The sequence below is a fragment of the Myiozetetes cayanensis genome, unplaced genomic scaffold (assembly GCF_022539395.1).
Source record: "Myiozetetes cayanensis isolate MyiCay16 unplaced genomic scaffold, myiCay2020 scf6-25, whole genome shotgun sequence".
Classification (NCBI taxonomy): Eukaryota; Metazoa; Chordata; class Aves; order Passeriformes; family Tyrannidae; genus Myiozetetes; species Myiozetetes cayanensis.
In genome coordinates this window covers 48,028,806-48,044,221 of record NW_026087853.1, presented here as the reverse complement: position 1 = coordinate 48,044,221, position 15,416 = coordinate 48,028,806, and the positions used below count along the sequence as shown (strand labels likewise).

The 15,416-nt window shown below is 39.4% G+C and overlaps 1 protein-coding gene across 7 annotated transcripts in view; it reads right to left on the bottom strand.

The window, feature by feature from the left end:
* The window catches only part of UEVLD (UEV and lactate/malate dehyrogenase domains), a 22,406-nt gene extending 6,990 nt beyond the window's left edge, over nucleotides 1–15,416 (bottom strand). The window contains exons 1-12 of one of the 7 annotated variants that reach the window (XM_050334857.1): nucleotides 15,398–15,416; nucleotides 10,597–10,681; nucleotides 9,990–10,052; nucleotides 9,098–9,261; nucleotides 7,964–8,099; nucleotides 6,507–6,628; nucleotides 5,785–5,890; nucleotides 4,171–4,341; nucleotides 3,304–3,477; nucleotides 2,594–2,678; nucleotides 1,827–1,950; nucleotides 356–516 (exon numbers count right to left, since the gene is read on the bottom strand). In XM_050334857.1, the coding sequence (XP_050190814.1) occupies nucleotides 356–516; nucleotides 1,827–1,950; nucleotides 2,594–2,678; nucleotides 3,304–3,477; nucleotides 4,171–4,341; nucleotides 5,785–5,890; nucleotides 6,507–6,628; nucleotides 7,964–8,099; nucleotides 9,098–9,261; nucleotides 9,990–10,052; nucleotides 10,597–10,681; nucleotides 15,398–15,400 (1,394 nt within the window). In that variant the 5' untranslated portion in view covers nucleotides 15,401–15,416. Of the gene's footprint in view, nucleotides 1–355; nucleotides 517–1,826; nucleotides 1,951–2,593; nucleotides 2,679–3,303; nucleotides 4,342–5,784; nucleotides 5,891–6,506; nucleotides 6,629–7,963; nucleotides 8,100–9,097; nucleotides 9,262–9,989; nucleotides 10,053–10,596; nucleotides 10,682–12,033; nucleotides 12,167–12,307; nucleotides 12,386–15,397 lie in introns of those variants that run through there. The other 6 variants (XM_050334856.1, XM_050334858.1, XM_050334859.1 and 3 more) reach the window with 6 other exon arrangements.

Sequence of the window (15,416 nt, the reverse complement as noted above, 5' to 3'; positions counted from 1 at the left end):
GCGACAGCCATGAAAGATGGAGCTATGGAATGAGGTGCAGAGAGCTAAGAATAACCCAAGAATTGGGCTATGATTAGCAACCAAAAACCAGAGTGTCACCTGAATTCAGGTAAAACATTCTTGCACGTTACCCTCCCCATTTTGGCTACCGAAAGTGCACTTTCCAAAGAAGGCATTACTGTACAGAGCAGTATTACATAATTTAAACCAAAATTTAGAAAGCTCTTTGGGAAAGTAAAGTAGCAAAACTCCCTGTTTTATATAGAAATCCATATATATACGAAGCAACCTCTTCTGCCTTGCGAGTCCCTGGCTTGTGTGAGCAGACAGGGAGGTCTCCCTTGTGCTTCCTTACAGCTTCAGCTGCTGCTGAAGGTCATGAATGGACCCTGCGCTGCTCTGCAGTTTCTCTTGCACCACTGGGTCTTCTTCCAGTTTGACCATTTCAATCACTCCCCCAGTTCCAAGGATACACGGGAGGCTTAAGAACACTTCACTGTTTATGTTGCAACATCCCTGAAACAACACACAAAGAACACTGTCACACAGTTACTTATATCTGCCATCTGAAGCAAAAGTATACAAAATAATTGATTGTTTTAATTAAGCAAGGATATTCCACCATATGGCATTTGGATGGGTCAAATTCCAGTTATTTTAGATACTGTGCAATGGTTTACCGTATAGAAACTGTAAAAGATTATGATGCAGATAAAAATTTGTGAACCATGCCACACTTGGAGGAGTTTTCCAATATAGATATATCAGATCTCTATAACACAGGCAAAGTTTATACTATTAACACCCATTCCTTAGGAAGAACAAGCAGGGATGCTTGACAGTACGGTATCATTGCTTCTTTTAAGATTGACCAAAATAAATTAAGAAATGTAGCAAAAGAGAGCTATTTGGGGAACATTTTTCAAATATTGATCCCATGTTTACTTTGTGAGAGAATTCATCTAACTCATATCCCTCTAATTCAAGTTTACACTGTAGAGTGTGTTTATTTTTAGAATCTGTATGGGAAATTTTAAACTGGAGAGTAACTACAGAATGTAAGACTTGTCACTCCTCTGTATCTGAATTTCGTTCATAAACTATTAAAAACTTTACTTGAAACATAATGATGAAATTAGGTCTATGTTTGTACTCAAAAGCATAAACAACCAGCTTAACTTCCCTGCACTGGAACATGCAAATCATCCTTTTGAAGGCTCTAAATTGAAGGGACAAGTACGAGTTTCTACATGGGTTTTCTCATCATACAAAATGACTTAATGCTTCAACGAAGCCTCTTAGGACAAGCTTTAAACAAAGTTCAGTCTATAATTTTAAGTTAACTAAAGCTTCATAACCTTCGCCTCTAATTAAAGTATCAAGGAGTAAAAAGACCAGTTTCAAACCTGGCCAAATAAAATACTGGCAGAAAATGCATTTTGTACTTTCATAAAAGATACTGAACTCTTTCAGCCTCTAAAAAAAAAATCTACATTCAAAAATACTAAACACTCAGGAGCTGCAATTCACACATTTCTCTTCATTTGCCAAATCCAGCTATTGCAGGGGTGCTGGTCAGCAACCCTGAATGTATTTCCTTTTACATTTGTATTTTTGGGAGAATAATCCACTTTTAATATTGGTTTCAGATTAAAGCAATAATTGATTTTTGCTGATTTTTTGACTATATTTGAAAGCTGTGGTTGGAAGAAAGTAACGAGCAGTAGCACTGCTTCAGAGATGCCTGTCTGCTAAAATTGATGGTCATACCTAGTATAAATAATATAATTACACTGCCAACCAAAAAATATTAATAACACATTTACCTTTGCCAGAGTGGATACAGAATGAATCTTTCTTTTATCTTTCAGAATGCTGTCAGTCAAATCAGCAACTGAGAGCCCAACAGACCAAGATCTCTGACCTTTTCCCTTTAGAACTTCCATAGCTCTATATATAAACCAGGAAAAGGAGAAAATCATGATGTTTAGATTTTAATTATTCCTACTGTGGTGTATATGTAAAACCTAAAAGACAGATTAAGTGCACCACACCAGGTATAATATACTATAAAAATACAATTCTCTGTTTTAGAAAACAACAGAATGGAATAAAGAATTGCTTTAAAAAATTTCTTTACAATACTTTTTACCCATGGTAGTAACAATTCTCTTTTCTGTCAAGAGGTGTAACTAAGATGTGGCTAACTGAATCACATAAATTCACCCAAAGTTGTGCTTTACTTTGAAGCAAATGCTTCCAACACAAGCTCTGAGAAAAGTGTGCCAGAAGGCTTATTTATTATTTTTTTTTAAACACACAACCAAACTGGCAGCCTCTGATATTGTAGTGGATATTCTGGTGTCTTCTCCTTAGATTGCCACAGGCACAACGTTATTAAGAACTTCAGAAAAACAGTGACCATATACAGGAATATAAAGCAGAATGACAACACGACCTACAGTCTGCTATAAACTCAATGTATGAACATTTTAGAGTAAAGTTTGCCCAATTCATAAAGAGAAAAAGGAGAAACTCTGCAAACATCAAGTACCTAAACATGAAGAAAAGGAAAGGGTTATAATGGTGTTACCTGTTGGCCACCTTTTCCCTCGAGTTACGAGCAGCCATTCCTTCCATTTGATTTGCAACTAAATTATAACTGGTCCACGATGATACTAAAAAGAAACAATCAGTGCTTAAATGCATATCTAAACAGTGACTAAAATAGGTACCAGATAAGGCGAAGAGAAGAAAAATAAAAGGAAAAATTCAGGCTTTCCAAACTTTCCTTCCCCTGCGACAACCCAAATGTAGATGACAACTTTTTAATGTTCCCTGGAGTGATGACATAAACTCTACAGTAGCACCTTGCCAGAGATACTTGCTTAAAGATGATTGAATTAATGTGTAATAATTGTTAGAGTAGCAGTAACCTGCCATATATTATACCATATTTCCTTCCTCTTTCAGTACCTCTAACCTGTATTCTTACTATACTGTTATAGCAAAAAAAAAAAAAAAAAAAAAAAAGAAGCATGAAGTTGGTAGGGTTTTTTTTTGGTTTGTATTTTTGGTTTTTTTACCGTGACAAATGTCAAATACTTCTGCTATCACTCCAGGTCTACAGACTTTGGTACACACCAAAGCTGTCTTACTGAGAACCATTATGAAAATCTACCACTCTTCTTCTTACTTTTCTTATTGCCTCTGTTATTTTTCTCAATTATTTTTAAAATATTCAATTACTTAAGCAGTGGCAGGACATTATCTGCTCATAGTTATAAGAAAGTATCACTTTACCTTTGTCTTCCCCTTGTTCACCAATAACCCAGGCATCTTTTGCCAGCACCTCTGCTTTCAAAAGGTTTGTCAGTATGTACTGAAATCTCTCAGAGTCAAGGTTGGCACCTACTCCAATCACTCTGCTTTTGGGAAACACGCTCAGCTTCCACGCCACGTATGTCATTACTTCAACTAAATGGGAAAGAAAAGGATGTTGCCAATGAAGGACCACTCAAAATTCAACACAACTGCAAACTCTGAATCACAATTATGAAAAATTCTCCTCTGCTCCACCTCCACAGCCCTAAAATGGTGTGGTAAGATCTACTTGAGAAATAGACACAAGGGCTGTCTTTAATGCATTTACAGGACAGAGGCTCACACTTACTTCTTTCTCTTTTAAGCAGTGATTTTGCTTTGTCTTAGTTCACAGTATCACTGACCCAACAGTCACCAAAATATAGCTGCAATATTTACTATGAACACTATACTTTGTACATTAGTAGCCTGTGAGTGTGATCACATGGCACGTGACACACACGCATCTGTGCTTCCTGCACAGGAGAAATGTGTACATAAAAATCACAACTGACAACACAACAGCCAATGGATGCGAATTTTGTAGACAGTCAGGTCAAAACTACATAAAGAAACATACAGAAATACATACCTTTTATACAAAACAAAGCACACTATTTTCTTTTACCTTGGTAACAGTAAAGAAAAAACCCTCAAAGACAGTGTCCTGCTCCAAGATGAAAAGGAAAACATCTTTCAGAGTAGCAAGAAGTTCTGACTAGTAACGTTCAGCAGTAACGTATTTTTAAAACAGGCCAAGGAAAAAGCCAGGTAAGGGACAGAATATTATGCAAAGTACCAACATACCTGGATGAGAAGCAACAAGGAGAACAGCATTCTGACTGTAGTGTGATATTGCTGGAATAATTCCTTTGAACAAATCCACATTGCTTTGTATGACATCGAGGTAAGTCTGAGCATTACCCAGAGAATTAACTGTAACTATCACAACTTTTGAATCAGCAGAAGCAGAAAAATCTGAAAATACAAAATAAAAGAGGTCTTTAAAATTTATGGCACTCTATTGATAGTCTTGGATGCAAGACAAAGAGCTGTTCTAAAGGCTGAACTGCAGCATCCAGCTTAGGCAGGGATTCTCCACCTCCTGTCCCCCACAAATTCCCCAGTGTGGAATTTGGGGCACTTTCACAGCACCTGTTAGACACAGTTCTCCCACAGAACCACTTTCCTGTTTTACAGTTGCCAATCACAGAAGGCAGACTGCAATTTGTCCAAGCTTACAGAGTAGAGAGCAGAAAAAAATCTAGATAGCGTTGACAGATAAACTTTTCCAAGTTTTCTTGGCAGAAGAGGAAAGAAAATACATCCCTGAAAAGGCTCCTTCATTTTTATTCCAACTGTTAAAGAAGGGGAACACTGTAACACTGCTAAAGAGCACACCAGCAACAACATTCAAGCTTTTTGTACCACAGCTCAATGTAAACATATAATAGACAACCACAAAGGCACAAACAGATTTGTGGTACAGTTGCACAACCAGGGTTCAGGAAAAAAGTGTGCTGGCAGTAAAACCTGCAAGATAAGATCAAAGAATGTACAGCAGGCAATGCCAGGTGCAGAGTAAGCAACAAAGATGCCTGGTGGAACCAGAACAAGTCCCTGTCCCGAAAGTAAGGTAAATGACAACAGAAGCACAAGAAAGCCCCTCATTTCCTCTTGCAGAGCATGCAAGGAACATGCAAACCATGACACATGAGCAAGGAAGAATGGGGAAGTTGCTCATTCCAGTTTCAGCTTCCTCTGTGGAAGAACCTTTGAGTTGCACTGCCCCAAGCTCTGCATCCCAGACCACAGACTGTGGCCATCATCACTATTTACAGAGACATGGCATCGACTCAGCTGAATTGCACACTCACAGCTGAGGACAAGATTTTTGAGAACTCATTGTTTGAATATGCAGTGATAGTGATTAAGAACTAACTATTGGCATGTGTAACGAACACAATCTAGAAAAGCAGAACTTCGAAAAATTCCTTTACTTATCAGCCTTTTTAACACTGCTCTCACAGCTCTCTCCAATTCCCTAACATACACCTATTTTTCCCCGTCCTTTCCTCTCTCTGCCTATGACACTGAAGTACCAGCTTGGCTTCTCTGTATTTCTGCATGATTCCAATTTCAGCATTAGCCTCTTACCCTGGAAGTACACACTAACATACCTCTACCTCTATAAACAAGGAAAAAAGCCTAAAAAAAAAGCTTTCAAGCTTTGCTGAACCTTCCTTTCCCAATTTTACCCTGAAGAGACAGAGGAAAGCAAGAAGCTATGAAAAGAACACATCTTTTAAAAAAGACAGCCCGTATGCCTCTCTGTCTCCCCTGGTGTTCTGCTCTCATTAAAACGAGCACAAGCTCACACAGTACAGCACTTGCTCCCATTCCAGAAACAACATCCAATACCTCTGCTGATCTCCACATTTGGCAGAGCAAAGATCTCCAAGTCCATGGTCCCTCCTTTTGCTGCACCTTCAGAAAGATCCAAAAGAATCACCTTGTCTGCAACACCCTGTATGAATAAAAATAACACAGATCAACAATAAAACAAAACAAAACTTGAGAAATAAACACCAAAATTCCTCCAATTCCAGTATTTTTTGTACTGCGTACAAACCAAACAAAATTACTGACCAAAATTACAGCCAAATCACAAGAAAAAAGAATTTAGTTTAGAAAGTTAATTGGAAAATAACACATTGCAAAACAAGTCATTAGAAAAATCACAAAACTATCTCTGGGAAGTTATAAATGTTGATGTCACTGTTGTCTCTAACATACAGCCACAGTGAAGTGCAAATCATCTACAGACCCTCCTTTTCCAGGGGACTAGGAGATCCCAATTGTAAGAGGCCACCATTCAGGCAAGAACCCTTAAAGTAAGGATTTTCAAAGTAAGTGAATTCAATATTCAATCCTTTGAAAAAAAACAGCTGACTGAGAGACCAGAGCAGAAATTAACACTTCTGCATGTCTGTAAGTTAACTGAAGAGGCAAATGACTTAAGCAGCAACAGGGTTGTTAAAATTGCTGAGACATTTCTTAGCGTCAGACACTGAGAACTAGACTGGAAGCCTCTCTATTATTCAGGTCTGTTTCTACTTTTACACTGTTTTATAATTCTGTACCTTTGCTGCAATTGCTAGCACACATGCAATGCCAAGATCTCCAGCTCCAACAACAGTAATTTTATTAAAACATCCTTCATTTTTGCCTCCAATTTTACTCCTTGATTTCATGTCAGTGTCTCCTACAATTAAAAGAAAACCACAAATTTAGGTGCTGATCCACACTGTATCACTGCTGCTTCACAAAGGATCATGGTTGTGCCAGAGTTAAATAAAATTACACAAACCTTTTCAAAATAGTGGTCGAGCCTGACCACAGAAAATTCATCACAACCTGCAAGGTTGTAAAACACAAATATTCCTCTTTAGATAGGTATGGTTTTTTCACTAAGTAGAAATATAAGAGCATAAAAATAGCAAGAAGCTAGACACTAATACCACACAAACAACACTCCCTTTGCTACTGTTCCAGATGTGAATATGTACCACAGTCAAAAAATTTGTAAAAGATTTCATATTTTGAAAACACATGCAAAACGGAATTTGATTAAAATACAAGAACCTGAGGTTGCCTAGCCAGTGCTACTGGCAACACAACGATTCTCATTCTGTATAATGCAGAGAGATTTGTAACAAAAACGTTTAAGGTTGATTGCCTAGAAATGTATATCGTGTGCACACCACATTTGAGCTCACAAGCACTTTGTGTTCACAATTGCCAGAAGAAACAGCAGAAAAGGGTTACAGGGAACAGTTTGCACAAGCTGCCACAGATCACCATCCGTGATTACACTAAATGAAGGAAGAAGAAAAGACTGACCTGAAGAAAATGTATCAGGATGAAGAATAACAGGACTGGAGCCATAAAACACCCAAGTACGGAAAAGCTGAGAACTGTGAAATTCAGGAATTTTGCCCAAGACTTAAAATGGGTGAGATAAAGCAATGAGGCAAAATGCCAAATTGCATCCACTCCTGAAGGGTATAAAACACAAGTCCAAAATCAGCTTTTCAGCTCTGAACAAGAAGAACCCAAGACACATGAAAGGAACTCCACAGCCAGCATTCCTTGTTCTCAGTGCTGCACAGCAGTGACTGAGGTCACCTGGGTCTCAGGGCTTGTGACAGCGAGTGAGAGAGACTGAGATCTGAGAGAATGGATGACTGTGATTGGGTAAAATCAACTTGTTCAGGAATAAAATCACATCTCCCTTCCATAAAATCTCTGAGTTTTCTGCAGTAATTTCCAAAAAATGAGTAGTACCAAGTTTACAGTAGTTTTCAGTAGGCTTAAATGCAAACATCCAAAACAAGCTGCTTACTAAATAAAGAGAACCTTAGCTATCTGTTCAAAGAGGTACTTTTGAGTATGCAGAGAAAACACAAAACACTGTGGACAGGCAAACACCAAAATTTCGAGATATTAAAACTGTGTAGTCTTTTTTGTGATATCAAGTAATAACAATAAGTGAACATATCTAAGAACATTAGAAAGAAGTACATGAAAACATCCACACCTTCTGTAATCTTTGCAATGTAGGAGAGAAGTTCTGATTGCCTGGCTGCATCAGAGGATGACAGCGAATACAAAGGGAGCTCTTCCTCAAATTTTGCAATCATTTCCTTGATTAACCCAATGACAGTTGATTTAGGCTGAAATATAGCAAAACAGAAAACAAAACAGCTGACTAGATATTTCATAGAGTAATACCAGCTCTGACCTCCCACAGTTATAACAATTTAATCAAATTATAAATATTGACACCCTTAACATTTACATCAACATTTAAGGAAAGAAAAGCATCACTTTTTGAAAAGATACTTTCCAAACAGTAGTATGGGTTAAAAGGAATTTAACAAAAAGGAAAACTGAAATTACCAGTGCAACTAATTTTTGAAGGCATCCATAAACATATGGAAACCTTTGACATAGCCACATCTATCCAGTATCATAAAAGGGACAAATCCTAGCTAAAGGAAAAATAGTTCAGTCTTCTCAGATGAGTTTAACTGTCCAGAGTTCTGGCAATTCAGTCCTTCTTCAGGCAAAACACAGTAAATTCAGTAAAAGTTCTCATGGGAATGCCTATATCAATAAAGTGAAATACAGCCCATCCATTTTAGAAAGCTGTAATTCATTAAATCATTTTTACTGGCCTGGTAGTCCTATATAAGTGAGTAACTTAACACAGTGCATAGAATCATTTTGCAACAGCATTGGCTCTAGAATCTCTGTGCTGTTTCAGAGCTCTGCCAACAGGGACACGCCCAAAAGGTAAAACCTTCCATTGAACTTTCCAGGGGATACTCAGTTGGTCTAGTACTATCAGTCACTATTAACAGTAACAAAGTATCATGAGGCTTACACTGCTTTGGAACAAACTCAGTCCCTTTTTCTTCAGCTTAAAATAATTTTCCTTAAAATCACTTACAACTTCTTTACAAGTGCTTCGAACTGCCATAATTACAGCTGTAATTTCAAGGGACATTCTGTTTCTCTTTGCATAACCATTGCATATTTAAAATTTAAAAAAAAAATAAAATGCAGAAAACAAAAAGCCCTGAACCCCTCCCTCCACTCCATGGATCTCTATATGATATCATACATTATTCCCAAGTATTTCCCCCCCGTCAGCCACTCCACCTCTTACATGGCTCCAGTTCTGCAGGTAGGGCAAATAAATCCTGCCATGCGCATCCACATGCTTTCCCACTGAAATGCCCATGTTTGCAGTTGGCTTCAAGAAGCAAATGGGGGGAGCAAAGGGATGAGAATCCAGAATCCACAGCTGAATAGGTATGTTATAGGAATTACCTGTTCAACACAAATAAAAGCCATTATTAACTTCTGCATTGGGAAGAGGCACTAAAAACCAGTCACGCGTGTGATGTGATTTATACTTCATAATAACAAAGAAAAAAATGCTGAGAGATCACTTTCCAGATTCACACTGAGTATTTATGTCACTTAGGCTAGTTAACAAACACAGACTTGTCTGGATCAACTTGAAGTGCTACTGATTGTGTCTTTCTCAATATAAAGCTCTGTTGTTGTTTTGATTCCCAAGGTCCTCCTATCAGCCAACATGTCCTCTTTTCCCAGCAAAGAAATCACTTAAAGGTACCATTTCATATTTATTTTAGGACTTAACAACTAGTGCAAAGAGGCAGCTGTTAAGAGCATTACCAAAGGCTTTAAGTTAAGAATAAAAAATCACCTACTGCTTATTTTTGGACACTGCCTATACAAGCATAGGGCTTGTATATACAGAGTTCACACACTCTCCTCTAGAACCAAAGAGTTTGCCTACACAGTCTCAAACTACATGATTTTTTAATAGTTAATTTACTTATATAATTAATAATTTTTAATTTCAGCAACTGTTTTTGCACCTGTACCTGTTTTTGCAGAAACAGCTTCTGTCAATTCATGCAAAATCCTTTCCAGCCCTCTTTAATGAAGCTGCACAACTGCTAAGAGGCAGCACCCAACACATTTCACAATTAGGTTCATAACTGTCAAGAAAATTGGATTTATCTTACCATATTTCACTGGAACAGTACCACTAAAATTCAGGAGGTCCTTCTGGGATCCATCCTTGAAGGCTGAAATTAAAAATGTGATTTTAAAAAATAATAAATGCTTTCAAGTCTGTGATGGTAATCCCATCCACAACTACCAATATACAACACTGATTTTTCTTTAGAAATCAACTACACTGCTCCTGAAAGAGCCAAGACTAGAATGCTACAAAGGTCCCACCTCCCCTGGATAATTCTGATGTTTTAGGAATTTTCAGTCAGGCTAAGGGATTCTGGTAATACACTCTATAAGATACAGATAGCAAAATGCTTTCAATACAATCATGAAAAATGGGGAAAATGGTGTTACGTATAAAGAATTTAAAACATCGTTTAAAACATTAAAACAATTTAAAACATAATTACTGACAAGTTGAAATAAAATGAAGTTAATAAGTCACTGAGGTTTTTATAGTTTTTATATTTATGCACACTTGGAAGAGTCAAAGTAAAGACAGGAACACAACTGAAAGATATTAACACTATTTAGGTTCTGTTATATGCAGTCTGAATCTATGGCAAGTAAGAATCTCCACAATTAGTTCAAAGTAATTGTATCACTTCTTACTGTATGTGTTCATGGAGAATGTGAAGTTTGGGTAGGTCTTGCTAACATTCTTCAGCTCTTCTATGGTCAGGTCTCTGAACTTATACTGGGAAGAGGGAGGAAAAAAAAATCAGGAAGAAAAAGTTTCACTTCAAAGGCTTCTTCTTTCATTACCAGACATGGGGAAAAGGATAGGGAAAGAAGGCAGAAATATGAGAAGGGGAATGTAATAATTACTTGTGGTATTATAAATAGTTTTGATGCGAAATAAATTATAAAAAAGAATTAATTACAAAAACACTTTAAAGGTATGGCAGGTCTGCTGTTGCTGCACAAGAACTCAAATTCTGAATATCACTCCTTACATACCAGTTTTTCCCATTTACAGCTGTGTGAGCAGAGGTTTAGTAAAAGTTTAGTCTCCTCTGCACACAATAACTAAAAACAATATAAAAACATAAACATCTTAGAAAAAGGAGATTATTTTATTGCTGACCCAGTAAAACTCAGATCCATCTGCACATATTTTGGAAGAGTTTCATAAGATGTCGATTTCCACAAACATGCTAAATGTGTAAGTGATTAGCGTCTGGGATATTTTTTTCCCATTTTTAAGCTGTCTTTGAAAGCTGAGAAAATGAATCACTGCTGCTTAAGACTGTCCCCAGCCAGTCTGATACCTGAACTTCCAAGAGATTTGCATCCTCCCACATTCCAAAATGATGAAGAATATTTTCTATTTCCTAGATTAGAGCCTTTGTCTCTCATTCAGGAAACCTGGAGTTGTTTTAGAACCTTTGCCTAAGCAAACACAACTGCAGCCTGACAGTGGCTTAAAGAGCTTCTCACTGCCCTGGAATACTTATCAGAAAGTAGTAGCTTAAACCAAATTTCTCTTCAGTCTGGCACCCCATTAGCAGTGCTGCATCTGTGGGGATATTTTCCATTTTGAACAAGAAAACACAGAGCTGCCTTAAAGAGGCACCTTTTAGTCAGCTTCTCCCCATTCAGTCTTACAGGATTCTGCAAAGTCAGGCAAGAAAAAAAAAAGTAAAAAAAATCAAACGTGCCCAAATTAGGAATGTCTGCACAACTTAGGTTTAACACATTTTCGGAAGCGTCGATTCATCTGTGTGTGAAACCAAAGCCATCTTTCCCCAGCTGGCCCACCCTTCTATTTGTAATGCAAAACGAGGCATCATTCCTATCAAATAGTTTGTCCTCTTCTAAAGATCAGAGGATTTACGAGGTGAGTCAGATACAGACCTCTGCCCATTTCGCACCTAAAACTATTTAAATACGCCCACCTCAGTTCCTCACACGGAAATTAAAACCCTCAGAGGGATGCTACAGCAACACGCCCGTGTTCCCGGGGCGTGGAGGTGCTAACGCAGGGAACGCCACGAAAAAAAAAAAAAAAAAAAAAAAAAAAAGAAAAGAAAAGAAAAAGAAAGTTACCAATTCCCCTGTGGATTGATAACTCTGTGTGAACAGTAAGGTTTCAGCCCAGAGGCACGTCCTGAGTCACGGGAATAAGTTCACGCGCAGCTTAAAGCTCGGCTGCGGACAGGGCAGCGACGGGACGGGACGGGACGGGACGGGACGGGAGTCCTTCACCGACCGCCACCACCACGAAATCGCCTCCCTTCCCGCCCAGCGCCCCTTTCGGACCGGCGGGACCTTTCCCCCCCGGCCGCCCTGCCCTTCCCCTCCCTGAGCGCCCCCTCCGCACCTTGCCCAGCTGCCGCCTCAGCGCCTCCTCCGCCACCGCCATGGCGGGCGCGCCGCGTCCCGGCGGCCCCTGCGCGGCACCCGCCGCGCCTCAGGGAGGCGGGATGGGCCCGGCGGAAAGGCCGCGGAACAGGGGAGGTTATCTTAAATCAGGATATTCTTTGGTATAAGATGTTTGTAAACTTTCAAGCCTGATAAGCGAGAAAGGAGACCTAGTCAGGGTAGGGAAAAGCAGCACCCAGCATCCCCTAGTCAAGGACATCCGAGAACTACCAAGCTTTAAGGATGCGGTAAATCAGGATGTTGTTTATTAGAATCATCAAACATCCTGAGTTGGAGGAGACCCATCAGGATCATCGAGTCCAACTGCTGGCCCTGCACAGGACACGCCGAGAATCACAGCGTGTGCCTGGAAGCACTGTCCAAAATGCTTCTCCAACTCGGACAGCCTTGGTGCTGTGACCACTCCCCTCGGCAACCTGTTCCACTGACCAACCTTTTCCTGATATCCAACCAAAACCTGACTCAACAATTGCCATTTCCTCGAGTCCTGTCTCTGGTTAGGAGAGTGAAGAGATCAGTACCTGTCCCTCCACTCCCCCTCATGAGGATGTGAAGACAACAAAGACCCTCAGTCTCCTCCAGGCTGAACAGACCAAGTGACCTCAGCTGCTCCTCATAAGGCTTCCCCTCCAGACCCTTCACCATCCTCATGGCTCTTCTTTGGACACTCTCTAATAGTTTAATGTCTTTTTTATATTGTGCTGGTCAAAACTGCACACAGTACTCAATGTGAGAACAGACAGCACTTAGCACCCCTTAATCAAGGACATTCTGGAACTAACAAGCTTTAAGGATGTAGTAAAGCAAGATATTGGTGTATGTATATCTTGCTAACTTGGTGAAATACTCAAGGTCCATGTATCCTATAGCTGAACTATTTTCATTGTAATACTAAAAATCACACCTACAGGTCAGAAAGACCCCTGCAAAGGTGAAGACCTTTCCCCTGAGCATGTGTAGAAGTTAGCTGGGGTTACATAACTTTTATGGAAATTATCAACCATAAAAGTAATATGGTAATTTTATTACCATAAATCGTAATAGAGGGGCTGTGCTTGGAAAGCTACTCAGCTAATTCTGAGTTTCTGTGTATAAATAATCGCATGGAAAGTATGGTGGAAAAAAACTTCACAGCTCTCTGGGAGCCCACTTAGACACATTCTTCAGGGCAACAGGCAAAGGTATGCCATACAGAACAGAGGTCTTGCAGGTTCCCCACATGCTGCTCCAGGTGCGCATCCATGAGAATGCCTACCATTTCCTGCATTAGGAAAATGAAATCTGCAGGAAAACATGGCAAAGCCCCTATAAGAAATACACAGATATACCTCCAGCAGGTCTCTTCTAGCATGTGACGGCTCCACGCAGTTCTCAGCTACTGTCCTCCTCCCCTTTCTGTTTTTTCTTTCACAAAGTTAACACAAATCTGGCTGTGCACAATAACAGAGAAGTAATCTCTGTAAATAAGATCATACATAGATATTATAGGGATGTGGGGATTTCTTCCCTCTGTGTTGACAGTATGAAAGCTAATTTGTAATTTTATGGAGTTACAAGTATGTAAATACAAACCTGGCATGAACTTCTTTCCCTACATTAATCTATCTCCTATTTTTCAAGCCTCCCTACCACACAGTAGAAATACCAGAAAACTGCCTTTTGCAAAGTGGGCAATGCAAGTCTAATGGCCAGTTCAGAGGAAAACACAGGTTCAGCTAGGTAAATAGTGAGATACGCCAGTTCTGTCCCTATAACTACAGAAAACTGACAGATTGTAGCAGAACAGACCAAGAATGATAGTAGCACATTTCTACAAGGAGTAAGATCTCAGGAAAGCTCATACAATTTTTAATTCCTCACTGATGTGAGGCCTGAGGCATGCAGTAACCAAGAGCACAGGTTGTTCGTACAGCCATAGCAGTAAATAATTAGGTGTAGAACAACCTTTATCAAGCTTTTCCATCATATGTATTGTTTACAGATGCTGAAATTCTGTTTCTGTGCTGAAATTGTTGTATGTGATGTAATGAACAATGTTACAGTTTCAGTGTTCAGTTTGCAAAGCAGCAGAGCCACAAAAAAGAAAAGAAAAAAACTAAAGCCACGAAACAGGGCTGCTTGAGATCAGTCCTTCAGGCATTGGCATTGCAGATTCCAGCAAGTGCTGCACATTGTTTGCCCAGCAAGCACAGTACCTCTTTGGTAATGAAGTTCTGCAAACAACTGAAAAATAGTCATTGCCTTTGAGATGTTGTTTGTTTTGTGAGTAACACTGAAGGAGAAGTACTGAGGCAAGTGCCAAATAAATCTGCATCACTGTAAAAGTGTTAGCTGTTTTATGCAAAAGAAGGTTACAATGCCATCAGCAGAACTCCTAAAAGAATTCTTTTTAGATTTTCAGCTGTTGCCGCACACTCCACTAATAAGGCAGAATTCGAGAAATGTTTTTTTCAAGCATGGGCTTTCTGCCAGAATAAGTTGCTGTAGTTCAGAAGAGGTTATAGCAACTTACACACACTGAGAATCTGATTTCTACCCCTCTGAGTTTTCTCAGTGAATCAGCATCTGATTATTTTAAAATACTACTTATAAGACACAGTGTTCTCCATATCAGAAGTAGATGTATAATTTAGAGTAGATACTTTAGCTTCCAGCTGTGCACATTCAGTGTAACAGAGTTTCAGAAGGGAGATATAAAGAGACAGTTCAGAGAAGACAGGTTCACCTTATCTTTTCCTGCAGCAGGATGCTGGGACCGTTACATATTGGTCTCTCCTGCACTGGAGAATCCCAGCTACCTGGATTCACAACAGTATCTTCTGTCTGGGGTTGTGAAAACCCATCTGGAAGCAGAAACCATAGCTTGGCATTTAGGAGGACTATGCCCCATGGCTGCAGCAGCAGTGGGAGTGGTGGAAATAGCCAGACTGGCACTCAGCTCCTAGCAAGTGACAGGTGGAGCTTTATGAACCCCAGAGTGAGGGGGAAGAAGGAATGGGTGAGACACAGAGTAGGATGCCAAACTCACCATGGACTGGCTTTCTGTG